General features: G+C 43.5%; 1 protein-coding gene across 10 annotated transcripts in view; it reads right to left on the bottom strand.

The window, feature by feature from the left end:
• Nucleotides 1-22279, bottom strand: part of LOC109900162 (receptor-type tyrosine-protein phosphatase mu) — a 317021-nt gene extending 294742 nt beyond the window's left edge. For all 10 annotated transcript variants that reach the window (XM_031836211.1, XM_031836212.1, XM_031836213.1 and 7 more), the window contains exon 1: nucleotides 21959-22279. In XM_031836211.1, coding sequence (XP_031692071.1) covers nucleotides 21959-22031 — 73 coding nt within the window. In that variant the 5' untranslated portion in view covers nucleotides 22032-22279. The remainder of the gene's footprint in view (nucleotides 1-21958) is intronic.
• Nucleotides 22280-23606: the final 1327 nt, after the last annotated feature.

The raw sequence follows: 23606 nt of genomic DNA, 5'->3' as shown, positions 1-23606 counted from the left end.
GTCTGTTGGCGCATTTCCATTCAGGATTTACCTCAGTGTCTTACCCAAAAAGATCAAACTTTTCTGTTCCTATTGGGGCAGCAGGTAGCCTAGTGGTTAGAGCGTTGGTTCAGTAACCGAAAGGTTCAAATCAAATCAAAATAAAATAAAATGTATTTGTCACATACACATGGTTAGCAGATGTTAATGCGAGTGTAGCGAAATGCTTGTGCTTCTAGTTCCGACAATGCAGTAATAACCAGCGAGTAATCTAACCTAACAATTCCACAACTATTACCTTATACACACAAGTGTAAAGGGATAAAAAATATGTACATAAAGATATATGAATGAGTGATGGTAGAGAATGGCATAGGCAAGATGCAGTAGATGGTATCGAGTACAGTATATACATATGAGATGAGTTATGTAGGGTATGTAAACAAAGTGGCATAGTTTAAAGTTCCTAGTGATACGTGTATTACATAAAGATGCAGTAGATTATATAGAGTACAGTATATACATATACATATGAGATGAGTAATGTAGGGTATGTAAACATTATATTAAGTGGCATTGTTTAAAGTGGCTAGTGATACATTTTTTACAGCAATTTCCATTATTAAAGTGGCTGGAGTTGAGTCAGTTGTTAGTGGTGGCTGTTTAACAGTCTGATGGCCTTGAGATAGAAGCTGTTTTTCAGTCTCTCGGTCCCTGCTTTAATGCACCTGTACTGACCTCGCCTTCTGGATGATAGCGGGGTGAACAGGCAGTGGCTTGGGTGGTTGGTGTCCTTGATGATCTTTATGGCCTTCCTGTGACATCGGGTGGTGTCGGTGTCCTGGAGGGCAGGTAGTTTGTCCCCGGTGATGCGTTGTGCCGACCTCACTACCCTAGCCTTACGGTTGTGGGCGGAGCAGTTGCCGTACCAGGCGGTGATACAGCCTGACAGGATGCTCTTGATTATGCATCTGTAGAAGTTTGTGAGTGCTTTTGGTGACAAGCCAAATGTCTTCAGCCTCCTGAGGTTGAAGAGGCACTGCTGCGCCTTCTTCACAACGCGGTCTGTGTGGGTGGACCAATTCAGTTTGTCTGTGATGTGTACGCCGAGGAACTTAAAACTTACTACCCTCTCCACTACTGTCCCGTCAATGTGGATAGGGGGGTGCTCCCTCTGCTGTTTCCTGAAGTCCACAATCATCTCCTTTGTTTTGTTGACGTTGAGTGTGAGGTTATTTTCCTGACACCACACTCCGAGGGCCCTCACCTCCTCCCTGTAGGCTGCCTCGTCGTTGTTGGCAATCAAGCCTACCTCTGTAGTGTCGTCCGCAAACTTGATTGAGTTGGAGGCGTGCATGGCCACGCAGTCGTGGGTGAACAGGGAGTACAGGAGAGGGCTCAGAACACACCCTTGTGGGGCCCCAGTGTTGAGGATCAGCAGGATGAAGATGTTGTTACCTACCCTCACCACCTGGGGGCGGCCCGTCAGGAAGTCCAGTACCCAGTTGCACAGGGCGGGGTCGAGACCCAGGGTCTCGAGCTTGTTGACGAGTTTGGAGGGTACTATGGTGTTAAATGCTGAGCTGTAGTTGATGAACAGCATTCTCACATAGGTATTGCTCTTGTCCAAATGGGTTAAGGCAGTGTGCAGTGTGGTTGCGAATGCGTCGTCTGTGGACCTATTGGGGCTGTAAGCAAATTGGAGTGGGTCTAGGGTGTCAGGTAGGGTGGAGGTGATATGGTCCTTGACTAGTCTCTCAAAGCACTTCATGATGACGGAAGTGAGTGCTACGGGGCGGTAGTCGTTTAGCTCAGTTACCTTAGCTTTCTTGGGAACAGGAACAATGGTGGCCCTCTTGAAAGATGTGGGAACAGCAGACTGGGATAAGGATTGATTGAATATGTCCGTAAACACACCAGCCAGCTGGTCTGCGCATGCTCTGAGGATGCGGCTGGGGATGCAGTCTGGGCCTGCAGCCTTGCGAGGGTTAACACGTTTAAATATTTTACTCACGTCGGCTGCAGTGAAGGAGAGTTTTGGTAGCAGGCCGTGTCAGTGGCACTGTATTGTCCTCAAAGCGAGCAAAAAAGTTATTTAGTCTGTCTGGGAGCAAGACATCCTGGTCCGCGACGGGGCTGGTTTTCTTTTTGTAATCAGTGATTGACTGTAGACCCTGCCACATACCTCGTGTCTGAGCCGTTGAATTGCGACACTACTTTGTCTCTGACGCTTAGCTTATTTGATTGCCTTGAGGAGGGAATAGCTACACTGTTTGTATTCGGTCATGTTTCCGGTCACCTTGCCCTGGTTAAAAGCAGTGGTTCAAGCCACGGTTTCTGGTTTGGGAATGTTTTAATCGTTGCTGTTGCTGTGGGTATAACATCGCCGATGGACTTTCTAATGAACTAGCTCACCGAATCAGCGTATTCGTCAATGTTGTTGTTGGACGCAATGCGGAACATATCCCAATCCACGTGATCGAAGCAGTCTTGAAGCGTGGAATCAGATTGGTCGGACCAGAGTTGAACAGACCTGGGTGCGGGAGCTTCTTGTTTTAGTCTCTGTCTGTAGGCTGGAAGCAACAAAATGGAGTCGTGGTCAGCTTTTCCGAAAGGAGGGCAGGGGAGGGCCTTATATGCGTCGCGGAAGTTAGAATAACAATGATCCAGGGTTTTACCAGCCCTGGTTGCACAATCGATATGCTGATAGAATTTAGGGAGTCTTGTTTTCAGATTAGCCTTGTTAAAATCCCCAGCTACAATGAATGCAGCCTCAGGATATGTGGTTTCCAGTTTACACAGAGTCAAATACAGTTCGTTCAGGGCCATCGATGTGTCTGCTTGGGTGGGAATATATACGGCTGTGATCATAATCGAAGAGAATTCCCTTGGTAGATAATGCGGTCGACATTTGATTGTGAGGAATTCTAAGTCAGGTGAACAGAAGGACTTTAGTTCCTTTATGTTGTTATGATCACAGCACGTCTCGTTAATCATAAGGCATACCCCCCCGCCCCTCTTCTTACCAGAAAGATGCTTGTTTCTGTTGGCGCGATGCATGAAGAAACCAGCTGGCTGCACCAACTCCGATAGCGTCTCTCAAGTGAGCCATGTTTCGGTGAAGCAAAGAACGTTACAGTCTCTGATGTCTCTCTGGAATGCTACCCTTGCTCGGATTTCATCAAACTTGTTGTCAAGAGACTGGACATTGGCGAGTAGTATGCTAGGGAGTGGTGCGCGATGTGCCCGTCTCCAGAGCCTGACCAGAAGACCGCTTCGTTTGACCCTTTAACGGCGTCGTTGTTTATCTTACCTGGATAATACTCCCCAGTCCAGCTTCCCTGCCCCATCCACCGCTGTCCCCTGGACACTGATCACTTGGCTACATAGCTGATGCATGCTGGACTGTCCATTAATCACGGTACTCCATTCTGCTTGTTTATGTTTTATCTGTCGGCCCCAGCTGCACTCAGGCTCTGTGTGTAGTTAATCCGACCCTCCCTGCCTAGTCATCGCCATTTTACCTGCTGTTGTTGTGCTAGCTGATTAGCTGTTGTTGTCTCACCTACTGTTTTAGCTACTGTTTTAGCTAGCTCTCCCAATTCAACACCTGTGATTACTGTATGCCTCGCTGTATGTCTCTCTCAAATGTCAATATGCCTTGTATACTGTTGTTCAGGTTAGTTATCATTGTTTTAGTTCACAATGGAGCCCCTAGTTCCACTCTTCATACCCCTGATAACTCCTTTGTCCCACCTCCCACACATGCGGTGACCTCACCCATTACAACCAGCATGTCCAGAGATACAACCTCTCTCATCATCACCCAGTGCCTGGGCTTACCTCCGCTGTACCCGCACCCCACCATACCCCTGTCTGCGCATTATGCCCTGAATATATTCTACCATGCCCAGAAATCTGCTCCTTTTATTCTCTGTCCCCAACGCTCTAGGCGACCAGTTTTGATAGCCTTTAGCCGCACCCTCATTCTACTCCTCCTCTGTTCCGCGGGTGATGTGGAGGTAAACCCAGGCCCTGCATGTCCCCAGGCACCCTCATTTGTTGACTTCTGTGATCGAAAAAGCCTTGGTTTCATGCATGTCAAAATCAGAAGCCTCCTCCCTAAGTTTGTTTTACTCACTGCTTTAGCACACTCTGCTAACCCTGATGTCCTTGCCGTGTCTGAATCCTGGCTCAGGAAGGCCACCAAAAATTCGGAGATTTCCATACCCAACTGTAACATTTTCCGTCAAGATAGAACTGCCAAAGGGGGAGGAGTTGCAGTTTACTGCAGAGAGAGCCTGCAAAGTAATGTCATTCTTTCCAGGTCCATACCCAAACAGTTCGAACTACTAATTTTGAAAATTACTCTCTCCAGAAATAAGTCTCTCACTGTTGCCGCCTGCTACCGACCCCCCTCAGCTCCCAGCTGTGCCCTGGACACCATTTGTGAATTGATCGCCCCCCATCTAGCTTCAGAGTGTGTTCTGTTAGGTGACCTAAACTGGGATATGCTTAACACCTCGGCAGTCCTACAATCTAAGCTAGATGCCCTCAATCTCGCACAAATCATCAAGGAACCCACCAGGTACAACCTTAAATCTGTAAACAAGGGCACCCTCATAGACGTCATCCTGACCAACTGGCCCTCCAAATACACCTCTGCTGTCTTCAACCAGGATCTCAGCGATCACTGCCTCATTGCCTGTATCCGCTACGGAGCCGCAGTCAAACGACCACCCCTCATCACTGTCAAACGCTCCCTAAAACACTTCTGTGAGCAGGCTTTTCTAATCGACCTGGCCCGGGTATCCTGGAAGGACATTGACCTCATCCCGTCAGTTGAGGATGCCTGGTCATTCTTTAAAAGTAACTTCCTCACCATTTTAGATAAGCATGCTCCGTTCAAAAAATGCAGAACTAAGAACAGCTACAGCCCTTGGTTCACCCCAGACCTGACTGCCCTCGGCCAGCACAAAAATATCCTGTGGCGGACTGCAATAGCATCGAATAGTCCCCGCGATATCCTACTGTTCAGGGAAGTCAGGAACCAATACACGCAGTCAGTCAGGAAAGCTAAGGCCAGCTTCTTCAGGCAGAAGTTTGCATCCTGTAGCTCCAACTCCAAACAGTTCTGGGACACTGAAGTCCATGGAGAACAAGAGCACCCCCTCCCAGCTGCCCACTGCACTGAGGCTAGGAAACACGGTCACCACCGATAAATCCATGATTATCGAAAACTTCAACAAGCATTTCTCAACAGCTGGCCATGCCTTCCGCCTGGCTACTCCATCCTCGGCCAACAGCTCCACCCCCCCCGCAGCTACTCGCCCAAGCCTCTCCAGGTTCTCCTTTACCCAAATCCCGATAGCAGATGTTCTGAAAGAGCTGCAAAACCTGGACCCGTACAAATCAGCTGGGCTTGACAATCTGGACCCTCTATTTCTGAAACTATCCACCGCCATTGTCGCAACCCCTATTACCAGCCTGTTCAACCTCTCTTTCATATCGTCTGAGATCCCCAAGGATTGGAAAGCTGCCGCAGTCATCCCCCTCTTCAAAGGGGGAGACACCCTGGACCCAAACTGTTACAGACCTATATCCATCCTGCCCTGCCTATCTAAGGTCTTCGAAAGCCAAGTCAACAAACAGGTCACTGACCATCTCGAATCCCACCGTACCTTCTCCGCTGTGCAATCGGGTTTCCGAGCCGGTCACGGGTGCACCTCAGCCACGCTCAAGGTACTAAACGATATCATAACCGGCATCGATAAAAGACAGTACTGTGCAGCCGTCTTCATCGACCTTGCCAAGGCTTTCGACTCTGTCAATCACCATATTCTTATCGGCAGACTCAGTAGCCTCGGTTTTTCGGATGACTGCCTTGCCTGGTTCACCAATTACTTTGCAGACAGAGTTCAGTGTGTCAAATCGGAGGGCATGCTGTCCGGTCCTCTGGCAGTCTCTATGGGGGTGCCACAGGGTTCAATTCTCGGGCCGACTCTTTTCTCTGTATATATCAATGATGTTGCTCTTGCTGCGGGCGATTCCCTGATCCACCTCTACGCAGACGACACCATTCTATATACTTCCAGCCCGTCCTTGGACACTGTGCTATCTAACCTCCAAACGAGCTTCAATGCCATACAACACTCCTTCCGTGGCCTCCAACTGCTCTTAAACACTAGTAAAACCAAATGCATGCTTTTCAACCGTTCGCTGCCTGCACCCGCGCGCTTGACCAGCATCACCACCCTGGATGGTTCCGACCTTGAATATGTGGACATCTATAAGTACCTAGGTGTCTGGCTAGACTGTAAACTCTCCTTCCAGACTCATATCAAACATCTCCAATCGAAAATCAAATCAAGAATCGGCTTTCTATTCCGCAACAAAGCCTCCTTCACTCACGCCGCCAAACTTACCCTAGTAAAACTGACTATCCTACCGATCCTCGACTTCGGTGATGTCATCTACAAAATTGCTTCCAACACTCTACTCAGCAAACTGGATGCAGTTCATCACAGTGCCATCCGTTTTGTCACTAAAGCACCTTATACCACCCACCACTGCGACTTGTATGCTCTAGTTGGCTGGCCCTCGCTACATATTCGTCGCCAGACCCACTGGCTCCAGGTCATCTACAAGTCCATGCTAGGTAAAGCTCCGCCTTATCTCAGTTCACTGGTCACGATGGCAACACCCATCCGTAGCACGCGCTCCAGCAGGTGTATCTCACTGATCATCCCTAAAGCCAACACCTCATTTGGCCGCCTTTCGTTCCAGTTCTCTGCTGCCTGTGACTGGAACGAATTGCAAAAATCGCTGAAGTTGGAGACTTTTATCTCCCTCACCAACTTCAAACATCTGCTGTCTTATCAGTTAACCGATCGCTGCAGCTGTACATAGTCTATCGGTAAATAGCCCACCCATTTTTACCTACCTCATCCCCATACTGTTTTTATTTATTTACTTTTCTGCTCTTTTGCACACCAATATCTCTACCTGTACATGACCATCTGATCATTCATCACTCCAGTGTTATTAATCTGCAAAATTGTAATTATTCGCCTACCTCCTCATGCCTTTTGCACACAATGTATATAGACTCCCCTTTTTTTTCTACTGTGTTATTGACTTGTTAATTGTTTACTCCATGTGTAACTCTGTGTTGTCTGTTCACACTGCTATGCTTTATCTTGGCCAGGTCGCAGTTGCAAATGAGAACTTGTTCTCAACTAGCCTACCTGGTTAAATAAAGGTGACATTTTTTTTTTTAAAGGTTCGCTGGCTGGGATCCGATCCATTGTCCTGGGTGGAAGGCAAAACACAGGATCCATTTCGGGGAAGTCATATTCCTGGTCGTAATGATGGTGAGTTGACGTTGCTCTTATATTCAGTAGTTCCTCCCGACTGTATGTAATGAAACCTAAGATTACCTGGGGTACCAATGAATGAAATAACAGGTAAAAAAAAAATAATACTGCATAGTTCCTTAGGAACGCGAAGCGAGGCGGCCATCTCTGTCGGCGCCTGAAGTCTTCGGTTGCTAGATCGAATCTGGCGTTCTACCCCTGAACAAGGTGTTAACTAACTGTTCCTAGGCCGTCATTGTAAATAAGAATTTGTTCTTAACTGACATGCCTAGTTAAATCAAATAAAAATACGCAGGCTGGCACCCGTTTCTCACTGGGCCATGGCTCCAGCGAACCATCTCTCACTTGGGGCCAAAGCCAGGCCACAGGTACTTTTCAGATGGCATTTACATAACAATGGCCAACTATGAACTTTAACACCTTCTCACAAAGCAACTTTTGATTATGCAGAGGTTGTTGCTTCTGCTCTTCACAAGTGGGGCAGTGGCTGTCATGAAATTTTGCCAGCCGGTAAATGTCATGCAAATAACTGCTGGTCTCACGGTATTCGACTTAATTAACATACACGTTTAGCATCTCCAGGCTTCCACGTAAAGCCTAAAAGCCACTGATACCTTTGAAACATCTACATTTTAAAATGTCTAATAAATCCATTAACTTTAGCCTACATCCTCACAATAAATCCATAATTTATTTTAGGCAGGTCTAAAGAAACTTTATGATATTAAGAAAATGTAGACTATTTCAGAAGAACAGAAAAGCATATTCAGAGTCATCCTTATGTTAGAATGCATGTGTTGCCACCTGAGGGTCACGCACTACTCAAAGCAAATTTAGAACTTGTGTTATTCAAAACATAAAATACCGTTAAAAAAAAAGGAAAATTGCGTGATATGATATTTTGGCCATATCGCCCAGAATTAGCTACTCAGAGTTATTTGGCTACTTCAGTTGTGATGCAAACCTTTTCAAAACATATAGGCTTATGGGATTGGCTACAGTACATGATGTATGTGACTATGATTTGAAAAAGCTGCATGCACTGTTTCTTGCCTTAGACTGCACACGCTGGGCATCATTCACCAGTGATAATATTCTCACTCAGACTATTCTCAATGTAATCTTGTTTTTACATATACTAAATAATGTGTGTGAAATTTGATTTGGATTTAGAATGGGCCCTTATCATGCACCTGTGGGGCAGGGGGAAAAGACATCCGTTTGCACTTGAATAGCGAATGGAGGGCGCTTTTCCAAACGGTTCATTGTCATGCCAGCCAGGTAGGCTACTCCGGTTGTAAAGCAAAGCAATGTCTTTAATATTAAGAAATCAATATAGTACTCCTAGCCTATTGAAAGCTGATGGGATCCTCTTTTTAATAGAGGCCATCAAAACACTGTTCTCTCACGCAATTGCATTGCCTATAGAAATGTTGCGCAACATGGGCTTATAGGAACACTTTTCATTCAATGCATCAACCAGCTACGAGCAGCTGGCTCTCATCTCCGTAACAGCACTATTCACAAGTCCTCACTGTCAGACATAGCTATGGAAGCAATGTCCCTAGTATAACATAAGGGTTGTATACACTAGTGTAACACCGGTGTTCCAGTTGAAAAGTAGCATATGTGTGCAATGCTTGGCAGAGCTCGGGAGCTTATACAGTATGAGGCGATTCCTGCTGTTTGATGTTGCCTCTCCTCTGGTGACTAAAGAGGGCTATAATGGCTGCCGGGGCAGGGGGGCGGGGGGACGAAAACTCAGTCTCTGGACTATTAGGCATGAAAGACCCCCCTATTCAGGCCCGGCACACTAAAACCCTCCGCGGGGGCCAGTGTGTGTGTGTGTGTGTGTGTGTGTGTGTGTGTGTGTGTGTGTGTGTGGAGGGGCTTCATACTTGAAGGCAACTTAAGAAATCTGACAACAAGCTCTCCGTTCGCACTAATCCATCTCCCTGGGTGAAGGGAATTATAGGTAAACACATGCCTTCATTATTTGCCTTGCTGCATCTCAACACTCGGCAGCACTCACTTCCACACACAATATTCCCCCATGCTAAAGGATTACGCCCAATCACCTCTGGATTGCTGCGCACTTAGCTCCGTAAAATGGTTAGAGAGGAGTCGTGGGGAAGAGAGGAGAGAGAGAGGGCTTATTAGGTCGCAGTGGTTTTAGTGAGTTAGCAAAAGCTAGCAACAACAAATCCTCAGTCTGTCCCCCTCATGCCCCCCCGTCTGGAAAGGCTGGGTTGGGAGCTGTCTGGGTTCAGATGGGCATCGGGTGAGGATGAGAGTTCACTGCCTGCTGGGTTCTCTTTGGGGGCTGCGGTGTCAACACTTCAGGCAAGGGGATGGTGGGGTGGGTGGGGTCAATGACCCAGTTTATGCACTTTATTACCAAGCCAGTGAAACATACCTACCCCTGGAATAGAGACAAGACATTGTCTCTGATACAGAATGTTGTTAATGCAGAACTCTCTGCTGGCGCTAAACTCTGAACAGATTTAGCTGTTGACACGCCAGGTTGCGAATCAGACCACTAGACCAACGCAACCCCCCCCCCCCCGATGACAAATACACTGAAAGGTGAGACGACACCTGTGAAAGCACAGTACCACATCTCTACCAAGACATCCATGAGAGGGGCTCCATGCTGGAGATCTCACCTCAGATGAGTTGACGTGTCACAGACTTGGCAGGGCTGGGTGTGAGGGGGTTAAGTTCTGAAGGAGCAGTAGTAGTTCTGAGATGGAACCCACCCCCCTACCAGCTCTGTCTCTGTTAATGCAGTGCCTCTGGAAAGGCCCGGGGCTCCATGGTTCTGTCTCCTGCCACCAGCCCTGCCTGCCTGTCTCTGCCTCCTAACCTATTCCCCTCGCTGACTGTCTATTGGCCTGCCTGCCTCACCATCTGCCAATCTCAATAGCAAAGCAGTCCATATAACCATCTAAGACCCCTCTGTCTCCCTGTCTGTCTTTCTGCGTACAAGGCTGTGCTACCCCGCCAGCCAGCGAGCCGCCAATCTCCCAGTTTGGCAGTAAAGAGTCAACCTACAATATGAACAGTTGTCGGTCTTAGTGAATCATCAGAGAGCATCCATCTCCTCTGATATTACTGCACAAAAGGCCAGAGAAAAACTTTCACAAGCTGTGTTTTTTCTGTCTGGGTATAGATGATTTGTTTTTCTGTTTAGTGTGAGGATTAGGGGGATTAGAAAGCAAAACTTGAGGAAGATTAAGAAAACAAAACAAGACTTTGGTATATCAGCCAAGCAATGCCACACAGTGTGTTTTTAGACCGATCTGAAAACCAAGCAGCAAGGATTTGGTCAAATTGGATTCAATTGGATTTTGGCCATTTGAGATTTGCCTCGTTTATCTTGTTTTGGGGGGGCTTATTTCGTGCTTCCGAGCTTTCTCAGTGAACCTCGTGGAGCTACCAGCGAGGTAATGCACTGGTGGCGGAGCTGGGTTGGTTATCATGGAGGCATAAACTTCTATTGGGGAAATCTGCTGGAAGAACAATGCTTTGTTGGGACTAGGTTGCCATCAATTTGTTGGGTCTAAGAAGGGAAAATCCAGAATCTTAAAATGTAAAACCCTTCCACAGGGTACTTTGTGTATCCCACTATAAGTTCTCCTATCCATCATTCTTTGTTTTCCTTGAGGGTGTACAGCTGGAACCCATATGGATATTTGGAAAAGCATTTTCATGCTAAAGTCTGCAGCTAGAGCACTGCTCCAATCCTGATTAGTAAGTGAAGTGTCTAAAAACACTAAAGCAAAAGTAAAGATCCCTTTTCAGGAAGATTGCCCATAGAGTGTCCATCAATCAATAGGAAGTTACAGCCTACCTTCCCATTTGTAACAGAAAACACATGCCATCTCTTCAAGAAACCTGGTCTGCTTTGGTTGTGCTCTTTGCCCAACTTCATAACTAGTTTAGCCCCTATAAGGCTCACACTGCTCTAATTTTAAGCGTTCTGTTAACCTCACTTAACATTGCACAACCCACTGGGGGCTTGTCGGACTCGGATGTTTCGTGAAAAATGTGCCCCTCACTTTCTCCCCCATCTAAACGGATGACATACATATAGAACCTCATCAATCAGCCTGGATGAAATATGGGGAAGTAAAGGAGGTGCTGCCGTCACCCCGGGGTAACCACTTCATTATTTCCAGAAATACTTACAGCTACAAGTGGAGGACAGGAGCAGGGCAGACACTGACCCAAAAACTCACCACACTCATAAACAGGCTCAGAAATGACTCCAACGACAACACCAAATCTCTACTGCATGTAAATAAATACACACAGGGAGATGGGCCCCAAACCCACAGTCACAAGATCGATGTCACTTTAGTGACTTCATTTCATACTCCATTTCCTTAAAGTTAATGTTAGATATGTATTGAGTCTAACTCCACATTTTACGTATTACCCACTTATGAATATTTACAGTTGCAATATAGGTTAAGTACCTTTCCCGGGGATAAAGAGAGCAGTTCTGTCCCCTTCGGGCAGCGTGCTGCTGTTCACATATCCAATTCCCTAACCACTTCTCCCCATTAATGCCTGTGGTGTTTAATGGCTTTCTGTTTCATCTCCCTCACTTTAACTCACACAGATATTATAATAAAGCACAGTAGCACTCGTGGACAAGCTCCAAGGACAGCTGTTATGATAATTATGATAAAGATGGAATTATAATACCCCAATAAAATATTTACATTCCACTCCTTTGAAAACACATTTCATGATTTTAGAGAATTTCCAGAGGCCTTCCTACACTGTGTGGAATCCACTCAACTTGGAGTGAGGAAAGTACATGCCGCTGAGAAATCTAAAGTGATATGTGCATATTTCAGCATGTTCCAGTAAATGTTAAATCTGCATCTTCAACACAATGCTAATTCATCACAATCCTTCAGTGAGGCTACAGTTGAAAAGTTGTTGTTGGAGCCCCCCCCCCCTCCTGTGGGAGATTATAATTTAGATGACCCCTTAATTCCTCTGACCTGTGGAGAGAGGTCTGTCTGATTGCCGGGTGTATTCTTAAGCCGTATCATTTTCCCTTGGCTTATTGTTTTGTGCTGGCCTGGATTTAATATTGGCCTGTTTTAATATCTGTCCACCATGTGTTGAGACAGGGCTGGCGGCTATAGGATTAGGACGGTTTGTGTGCGACTGAAAGACAACATTATTTAATACAGCGAGCCGGTGACCCTCATATCGATTAATCCCTCTAAGATTGTACTTGCACATTCAGCAAGCTCTTACCTCAATGTTCCCCTTGTGGCGTCTGTTCGCAGAACGCCTCTCCCCTATCGTGCTAGGATTTTTAAGCCTCCTCTAAATCTGATTTGTAGAAGTTCTCCGACCACTTGAAGACATGCGGGCCCCTCCAGTGGCTTGGTGCGACTTTAAGATCAACCGTAAAACGCATCACAACTAGTAGCAGAGCTTTGACTGCTTTTCATAGGAGCCGTTTCTTCTTTAAATCCTTTCATTATCTATATTTGGGGAAGATTTTGCTGCTGTCGCAGGGTTGGTGGAAAAAATAATTAGGGTGACGGCTAAGACCGAGAACAGAGAGCGTCTAGTCCTGGATTCTAATAAACTGTGTTTAACAACGCCTCGTGTTAATATAGTCGGAGGTCTGGCACAGCTGCATGCTCAATAAAAAAAGGTTGTTCGCCGGGGGGGGGGGGGAGGTTACACGCATTAAAGCTGGTTATTTAAATAGCTAAAACCTCAAGTAAAGACCTAACAGTCTAACGCGACATCAACAAGCTTCTACTACAAGAGCTGTTTTTGCCTGCTTTTGGTTTCACAGCTCTTTTTTCTCTCCCCCTGTTGGTGTTTCCAGTGGGCCCCTGAGAGCTGACAGTGTCAATGTGACCACATGCTGATGGGACCATCAATACCATTAAAATGTTCCTCCTTGAGCCAGTCTCACCCTGCTCAGGGCCGTGGCACTCAGCCCAACACAGCGTAAACCTAAATTGGCTTAAGACGAAGGCCTTGAGACCAGGCTGTGAGCTATTAAAGTCATATGATTTGGGTTTGACACTAGGACAGAGGTCAAACACTTAAAAAAGGCTGCTCTGTGGCAAAAAGGAATGGATATTTTCAAACTTAATATGGAGCAGCATTTTTATTTATTTTTCAAAAAAAAAGTCTGAGAGAAAAAAGCTGGGAGATCTAGGGTAAACCATAAAGGCCACACACAGCTTGGCTATTTAGTTCCATCTTGTAATTTTCCATCAGTCTCACTCTAATCGGTGTCTCTTTACCATTGACAAGATGGCTGATTAAGTCTTTCAGACATGGAGAGAACCCAGGACAAATGGGATGATGAATGTGACAAACTTCTGCTAATGGGGTGGAATTCAGTTTGAAAAGCAACACTAAGCTGCAAATTTCAGCAGTCAACATCCAAACAGTTCATCACGCTGCAGAGCTAAAGACCAGCCGGTACGCAATGCTGCCCCTTTTAACGTCCCCAATTAAAATGACTAACAAAGATTTATTTGTATTTTTTTAAATTCCCTTCTGCTTGCTTTGCAATAAATACCCGCAGAGTAAGTGAAAAGTAAGGGAAATAATTCAAACATCATAAAAAAGAAAAGAAAAGTATAAATTGTCACTACATGGTCCTTGCGTTCTGAGCAAATATTTATACCTTCCCCATTTAGCAGAGACAGAAATAAATGATGGGGATTAGTGCTGGGCATCAGGGTTTGGCAACTATTAAAAATATCAATACAGGGGAATAAAATGACTTATCCAAGAAACAAGTTTCCTGGGGAGGGTTCAGGCGGCTCAAATGATTCCGCAGTAGTAGAGAAACTGTGATGATGCCCTACACTGCGAATCATTCCCTGATGTTGTCGTTTTCACTGCAGCTCTATGAAAGGCCACGCTAAAGTCGACGTGGGCCTCCTTTCCTTCAGAAAACTCCTGGGCCGGGAAGGTCGGAAAGGGAGGTCGTTTCTCAAACTTCCTTTAGGAGCAACAATGACTTTTGGTCACAAATTAGAGCAGGGAGGAGGGGGAACACAGAGAACATGACTGAGAAGAACACCGTGGCCCCAAACTGTTAATGACCCATAATGACGACTCCACAGAGTGCCACAGATGCAGGATGACAGTAATGGAGAGATTTGCCTGTGGTCATATTCTCATATATGCAAGGCAGGGACACAGAGAAGAAGAGCTGCAACAGTGTACTAACCTGCCACCCTTCCTGTAACCTGGTTCCAGAAAAATAACATGCAAGGAAGCAGGAAAAAAACACAAAAACACACACTCCTGAGGACAGCCTATACCCAGCCTACAGTAGGTAACAACATCCTAGTAATAGTAGAAGTCCTATGCTGTTGGCTTGGAAGTGGGGCAGGGGTGGTCCTTGGTGAATTAATTAGTTGTTTTCCTGAGTGCTTAGACTGACACAGTCACCTAGAAAGGCCTCTAGCGAGATTCGGTAAACACCTTTATCCATCGGAATAATGAATATGTAATCATAAGAGAGCTTCTTTTAGTCTCAGCGGTTTGTTAAACCTGACAGTGGTGTACAGCGCAAGATGCTGACTGGACCACCTGGTCTCCCTATTGCCCTCACTGTATGGCGGTGCTGGCTGAGTCAGGAGTTATCCAGCCTTTCCCTGTGTCCCCCTCTCTCTGCCTCCAGAAGAGTGGAGTTTAATTAGAGGGGGCCCTGTTTGCTCAACATCTCTTCTAACGGGTAATTATACTGTCTATACCTGTGCACTTTAAACCACAACACTGGCTGGTCCATGCCTTCCTGGGTAATGTCCTGCAAATAGACTCCTCTAGCCGGGTAGTGTTCATTAGGCACAAAAATTGAAGAAAAATTGAAGAAAAGCTCTAGCTGAACTTAACCAAAACAGGCATGTTTTTATTGTTCTGCAGTGTGCCCGAATGAACACAACCCACAGGGCTCGACATTAAGGCTTGTCCGGGGAAGAAAAAAAAAAAAAATATATATATATATATATATATATTAGTAAAAAGTATAGTAAGAAGTAAAAAGAAAATCACACAAATCACAATATCAAAGCAGGGCAGTGCATAGCTGACTGAGTAAATTGTCTATATTCCTATTTGATATAGCATATTTCGGGGTTCCCCCCAACTGGCTGCTCACGGGTAGTTTTATTTGGCCCCCCAAGTTTTCTGAGCAAAATAAAATTGTTATTTAACATTTTCATTGTTGGACATAAAAAGAGACTAAAAACAACCAGGAAATCAGCTCCAAGTCATTTTAATTTGGGAAATCTGTTCTCAAGTATCCTCATGCATAATAGAGACCCGTGATCATATACAAATGTAAGCAAGGATTGAAATTATGTTTTTGTCAAATATTAAATCAGTTTGGGCTTCTTGCGGTCAATTTGAAGTCTACAAATTATTTGTAATTATGTTCCGGCCCCCTGACCATCCACTCGAGCAAACAATTATTTTAAATAAATAAAAAATGGCCCGTGGCTGAATCTAGTTGATGATACCTGGCCTATTACTAAAATATATATATATATATATATATATATATATATATATATATATATATATATATATATATATATACATACATACATACATACATACACACACACACACAGCAAAAGAACAATGTAGACAGAGCTAAGAGTCTAAGAAAATATCTGGTCAGAATAGTATTATTATTTTTTTGTTCTCTCCCTCAAATGATCTGGGTCTGTAGCCAAAGGCTACTTTCATAGCAGACACTCCGGTGAATTATTGTTATAGAAGCCTAAATGTTATAGTTTCTCTACATTTCATATGAATATGACTTGGCCGATTAAGCCACTTTCAGGTTAATACATGCTAGACTTCTCCTGATGCACTATTTCACGATCAAAAGTTTAAGGTGTTTTTGAATAACCCAAAACATGGGAGGCTTAAGGTAAAAAATAAGAGCGATAAAAAAAACAATAGCAAAATATAAAAATCTATTGTGAAATTTGAAAAAAACCTTAGTTGAGCAAAGCATTAAGTGAATTGATACATGCATGCAAGCGAGGCAAAAAATAATAATAATATTCCATCCTTGCAAACCAAACAACCAAAAAGCCTAATCCTACTGATTGAAATATCATAAAAGCATTAAAAGACAAATTAAAGTTGAGTGTTTTCCAAACTACTCCAAAAAATAAGTGTTTAAAAGTCCACAAGTTGAAGCTTTTAAAAATGGGAATAATATTGAAATCCAGAGTCTATGCTATTCTCAATCACAGATTTATTTTGAATGACAAGAAGTGAAATTGAGCAACCTATACCAAGATGGAAAAATCGAATGTCAAAAATATATATATTTCTTAAATTTAGGAGACATCTGAGGAAATCTTAGGAAAAGATGCATAGTTCGCATAGGCCCATTTCAATATTAATCAAGCAATGTGCGACCTACAGTTGATGTGGGAAGTTTACATACACCTTAGCCAAACACATTTAAACTCAGTTTCTCATAATTCCAGAAATGTAATCCTAGTAATTCCCTGTCTTAGGTCAGTTAGGATCACCACTTAATTGTCAGAATAATAGTAGAAAGATTTTTATTTATTTATCCGTTATTTGATTTATTTCAGCTTTTATTTATTTCATCACATTCCCAGTGGGTCAGAAGTTTACATACACTCAATGAGTATTTGGTAGCATTGCCTTAAAATTGTTTAACTTGGATCAAACGTTTCTGGTAGCCTTCCACAAGCTTCCCACAATAAGTTGGGTGAATTTTGGCCCATTCCTCCTGACAGACTGGTGTAACTGAGTCAGGTTTGTACGCCACCTTGCTCGCACACGCTTTTTCAGTTCTGCACACATATTTTCTATAGGATTGAAGTCAGGGCTTTGTGATGGCCACTCCAATACCTTGATTTTGTCCTTAAGCCATTATGCCACAACTTTGGAAGTATGCTTGGGGTCATTGTCCATTTGGAAGACCCATTTGCGACCAAGCTTTAACTTCCTGACTGATGTCTTGAGATGTTGCTTCAATATATCCACATCATGATGCCATCTATTTTGAGAAGTGCACCAGTCCCTCGTGTAGCAAAGCACCCCCACAACATGATGCCGCCACCCAGGTACTTCACGGTTGGGATGGTGTTCTTCGGCTTGCAAGCCTCCCCCTTCTTCCTCCAAACATAATGATGGTCATCATGGCCAAACAGTTATATTTTTGTTTCATCAGACCAGAAGACATGTCTACAAAAGTATTATCTTTGTCCCCATGTGCAGTTGCAAACCGTAGTCTGGCTTTTTTATGATGGTTTTGGAGCAGTGGCTTCTTCCTTGCTGAGCAGCCTTTCAGGTTATGTCGATATAGGACTCGTTTTACTGTGGATCTAAATACTTTTGTACCTCTTTCCTCCAGCATCTTCACAAGGTCCTTTGCGATTGTTCTGGGATTGATTTGCACTTTTTGTACGTTCATCTCGAGGAGACAGAATGCGTCTCCATCCTGAGCGGTAATGACGGCTGCGTGGTCCCATGGTGTTTATACTGGCGTACTATTGTTTTTACAGACGAACGTGGTACCTTCAGGCATTTGGAAATTGATCTCAAGGATGAACAAGACTTGTGGAGGTCTACAATTTCTTTTCAGAGGTCTTGGCTGATTTCTTTTGATTTTCCCATGATGTCAAGCAAAGGGGCACTGAGTTTGAAGGTAGGCCTTGAAATACATCCACAGGTACACCTCCAATTGACTCAAATGATGTCAATTAGCCTATCAGAAGCTTCTAAAGCCATGACATAATTTTCTGGAATTTTCCAAGCTGTTTAAAGGCTCAGTCAACTTAATGTATGTAAACTTCTGACCCACTGGAATTGTGATAGTGAGTTATAAGTGAAATAATCTGTAAACAATTGTTGGAAGAATTACTTGTGTCATGCACAAAGTAGATGTTCTAACTGACTTGCCAAAAGTATAGTTTGTTAACAAGAAATATGTGGAGTGGTTGAAAAACAAGTTTTAATGACTCCAACCTAAGTGTATGTAAACTTCCAACTTCAACTGTACCTACAACACATAGTAGCCTAGGCCTAATAAGAGAGGAGGATGAGACAAACTTGCCAATCAGTTTACAATTATCCAGTTTTGAGGAGAGCAGAGTGGCTCTGCAGCCCATGATGATTTACTACCCATCACAAGACAGGAGGCTCGTTGACTGTCACTCTCTCCTTCTGCGTGCTTCAGCACACACAGACAGTGTAGTAGCCTAGGCCTGTCTTTTGTGCCAGAGCTCCACCAGAGTGGAATAGGCCATTCAAAAAAAATGTGGCTCAGCTAAACATATTTTGTCATGTCATGATTCTTCTCATCCCTCCCATAGCATGTGAGCGAAATTACAGTCTACGGGCAAGCACAGAAAATCAGTCACCCTTTTGGAATATGGTTTTACAAACCTTTTTTATTGTTTGGACAAGTGACTTCAGCTTTCGGAAAGTAAAAAAATAAAATAATAATAAAATCAGAAGGACAAGTTGATTAAAAAAGTTAATGTCAAGCCCTGACCGAGCTACCAGGATTATCAGCACAGCTAGTTCCGAGTGGGTGGTGGACTGGGGAGAAAAAAAACAGAACACGCACAGTCGGAGAATGCTAGAAATGTTTGCCGTGCACAGCCATAACAAATACAGCGAGGCAGACTGGAATTCATCACGAGGCCTTCAGCAAGTATCAGAAAGGTGCTAAAAAAAAGCACAAAAGCCGAGTAGCTTGAAGGCAAAATGGTTTGGGGGGGGGGGGTGCAATTTCATGGAAGACTTTCTTTGGGTCAGGTTAGCTAGGTGTGTATGACTGAAACGCAATAGTGGACATTAATAATCCCAGTTAATTATTGACGGTGTGTTCATTATTAGGGCAACTCTTCCATCTTGGGATGAGGGTGGAGATTTTAATTTCATTCTCCACTGGTGCAGATATCCCAGCAAAGCTCCATCAGTCTGGGTTGTATGTGGCGACATGAAAAACCAGTAACTCTACAGTTTCTATAGCAAGCTATTTGACTGGTTATACTTTGTGTGCTGGGAGTCAGTCTTAAAAGACAAGGCAAATCATTTGAAAGTGGATTGTTGAAAGAGGCACAGCAACAGTCCACAGAAAGGCTGTGTGGCCGAGTCCAAGCAAGAAGAACAATGTGCATTATGCAGCATGTACCAAAGGTCTGCAGCTCGACAAAAATATATTTATAGCAGTGAATGGACGGAAGAAACAGCGCAGGGGTATCCATCCATCTGGGAGAGCCAGGGGATATCCTGGGTAAATTGGTCACACAAGACACAATGTCCATTACAGAAAACTTACTCCAGCCAGGCCCTGTGCAGTGTCCAAACACACAAAGCTCAGCCAAGGGCACAAACTACCATATTAATCTAAAAATTTAGCCCTACTTCCAGCAAAGCAAGAGAATAACCATTCAGGCTTCACTTCAAGAAACATATTTTGATGATATAGTGTTTGTCTTGACAGCTTGAACTGACTGCCAAACTGAACATTGAACCATCTGTGTCTACTGTGTATCACTCAGTCCATGTCTGTGGGCTTCTACAAAAGTGACGTGTGGTATGTCTAACTTTTCATGGATAACTAACTGATGCAAGCAGGGAATGGAACCGCCTTAAACCAATAACAGTGCTAGGATCAGGAATAAATGTGGGGAATGTTATTGCAATTACTGAACGTTTTGGGAGAACAACAACTATTACGTACATATTTTTTTTAATTAAGTCTCACTTAATTTGCATTTGTAATTACACCGCTGGTTTTGTACTCCCTGATTGGCAAGTAAACAAAATAGTTATTTACATTCCATTATAAAATCATTATTTGTTTAACAAATATTTGACTGTTTGTGCTTTTTAATATGGATGGTGGTGGGAAAAGTTATTTGATGAGGTTGCGGACCAAATCCTGAATCTCAAGAGAGCCATTGTGTGGCGGTATGTACAATGCTGCCACCACCAGGCATTACACGTAAAGGCATTGAGAGGCTGTGACAGTGTTATGCGTCCCAGATCTAATCAAGAAACTAGTAGGAAGGCTACTTACATGCATAACATCAGAAAAAGCTCTGATTACTGATGTAGTTAACTAGCATGGACGCACTGTCTAATAGTGGATTTATCCATTTTTATTACATGGAATTCAAAATATTGTGCGGGGCAAATGGAAGCCTTTACAAAAATAGATATTTGGCTGGCTCAATCAATTAGATACAAATGTCAGTGAGAAAACTTACTCCAATTGCCCATAAGGGGATATAGAAAGTTTTGTTGTATTTAAATTAGATTTGAATAAATATGCCTGTTAGTTTGCCTACCACATTAGGGCAAAAACCAAAAATACCTTTCATTACATTGAACAAAACTACTATCATCCTCCGATGCATAACTAAAAACAACATACCAATGGCATTAAGCCTAATTATTACATATACTGTAAGAAAAGCATGGCCAACTGTAGCTTGACTGAGGAAAAACAGATGTGCTTGCTTGCCTGCTGTATGCATAGTTACATGCCTCCTATGAAGCTCAGATGAGCCACAGTTCAAACGTGCGAAATGCAGCTCTCTTCCATTCAAAACACAGGCAATCTAGATCATGTCAAAGCACCTGTATAACAATCCATGTCTAGATGTAGCGCTCCACACACATTTGCCCAGCCCTTCACTTTGGAATGTTGCCAATATGCAATGACACTTCTGACACTACATTAATATAGGTATTATATGCTAAATGACTTAGTCTATTTCAATAAGCAGGAATAGGAAGTTAGATTATTAGACGTCCCTTGCTTAAAATAGATTAGCATCTATAAAAAGTAACGGCTTGCTTTGATAAGCTTAGGCTTTCAAAGGATCTCAAAACTTTTCAGACAAGTCTGTGTCAGTCTGACAGTCACCCTTAGTGTAGATTAGTAAATGTTCCATTCAATAAACATATGGTATACCAACTTGAAACGGACGTGAAATTAATAGCATCAGGAGCATTGGACAAAATGAATAACCAAGTAGCGCACAGAACATTTCCCTCTCCAAAACAAGCTGCCAAGGGGTACCTAACAGCTATTCAACAACTATTGTGGTTATGAATCATGTAAATAATTGCCATTTTGCCAGAGTACAGCCATAATCCAAAATGGAAGAACAATTCGACATTATGCTACAGTGTATTTGGTGAAATAGCGTACAACAGCGCTGACTACATTATAAAAGTTTCCAATGCGCTGGGATGGGGCACGTCCGTCTGTTTACACTAGAGCTATTTACTGATCAAAGGGACATCAAACCACCCTATTCGAACTAGCCATACACGAATTTCTCTGTCGAACAATAAATGCGTAGGAAGTAACATTATAAGGTTACAGGCTTTTCGCCAGAAAACTTGGATGTTGTACTGCTAGAGACACTGGACTGCCTTCAAGACAACGAACTTCGGAATGCGTTCTTCGACGGAAAGCGCGACAGACCCGTTATCATAGGCTACTTCAAATTCCTGGGCTTTTTGCAATACAAACAAACAAAATACACTACACAAGAAATTATGAGTCTTACCTTTGAATACTTCTCCTCGAACTGTAAGCAATACGCTGCCCGCAGCAATTAGACAAGTTAAAAGTCTATCCATTGCAGTAGAGTATCGCGAACGTTACCCCCAGCTCCGGGGTAAGATCAATTCTACTCTTCCGCTGTAATAGAGGAAAATATTCAGTTTTACAGTTAACGTGCCCGGTACCTACTGGGAGTGTTCCCCTGTCTGTCTTCCTACTGGGTTACTTGTGTATCTTTCAAGAGCCTCCACTCGGATAGTGACTTCGCTTGCTGCCAGGAGGTAACTGACGTCACTAAGCTCGGAGAAAAGCTCGAGACAGTGCGCGCTCCAATAGAGGCGTCATTATGAGCTCCATTTCAGTATCCAGATGGAGTGATTGGTTCTTTCATACTTTCCCTCAATTTGCTAGAATTCTTGTGGGAAATACTTACCCACCGATAGATTCTATTTTAGCCTAGCCTACACGTTTTTAAACTGTGGAGTCAAAGTTTCACTTTCAGATACTTAAACCTGGTTTCAAGCACAACTGTGGTTGATAAGTTGTAACGAGGGAGGGGCGCCCCATTTCACACCAATGAAGATTCCTTAGGATCCTAATAGGAGAATCCTTGCATCTTGTATATCTTATTGCTTCGAATTTATTTGAGTATCATATGATATACAACTACGTCGTAATTAGCATTACTTTAAGTCTAATTTCGATTAGGTTTGTAAGGGGTAGTTTGATAATGTTGCTATGTTAAACAAGCTAGCAAACTTAGTGAAGAATTGTTCCGACCAAAAAGCACATTAATTAAACGTAGTCCTATTTCTGACATCATAGGTAGGAAATAGGAAGCTTCGATGAGCACGTGAACGCAGCAATGGGAAGGCAAGACAGAACTGCATTTTTTGGCTCTATGAAAATAAACTAACTAAACTAAAATATCTCTGAACACCCTATTATTATGTTATAATTGTAGGCTATGGAACATTTTACCTCCTTTGTCCAATTGTATGACATCAAAGGGGAGTCATGCCACTTTCAAGACAACTCGGAATCAGACATTTCTGACTTGGAAACTCTTTGTAGAAAGATAAGTTCTGAGTGGTCTGCCTTGAACGTGGCATCAGTCACTGCTATGTTGACAGTGGCTCAGTTGTAGAGCAATGTTAACCATGATGCCACACATGGTCAAATCAGCACTATAATAAATGGAGAATATCAACAACAACAAAAGGACACAAAAATATATAAGAAAGAATTAATGGAGGAAAGCAAGACCCCCCCCCATCTACAGCACCACTTATTATTTCAAACCATGAACCGCTTGACTGACTGAAGTTGAGTCTTATTTTCCAATTGGAGAGAATGTCTGCTCCTCCCTTCTTTGGTTCAAGCTGCACATCATTTGTCCCAGAATTATGCAAGATTTACGAAGCAGAATGAAATGTGTCAAAACTGACAGATTTTAATGAGGAGTCACTATCTGTGAGAATTTTATATTTGGATCTATAGCTTTTCAAATGATTGAGGGTAAAGGCCTTTTAGACTGTCTCTTGATGGCAGAATGTTAGCCTTCTTGTTAGTTGTGTGTTTCAGCACATTCATCAGAAAATGACAGAGCATACAATATGTCACACAATTAAGAAATTGGATTGCTAATCAAG

The sequence above is a fragment of the Oncorhynchus kisutch genome, linkage group LG11 (assembly GCF_002021735.2).
Source record: "Oncorhynchus kisutch isolate 150728-3 linkage group LG11, Okis_V2, whole genome shotgun sequence".
Taxonomy (NCBI): domain Eukaryota; kingdom Metazoa; phylum Chordata; class Actinopteri; order Salmoniformes; family Salmonidae; genus Oncorhynchus; species Oncorhynchus kisutch.
This window is presented reverse-complemented; position numbering and strand designations above follow the sequence as displayed.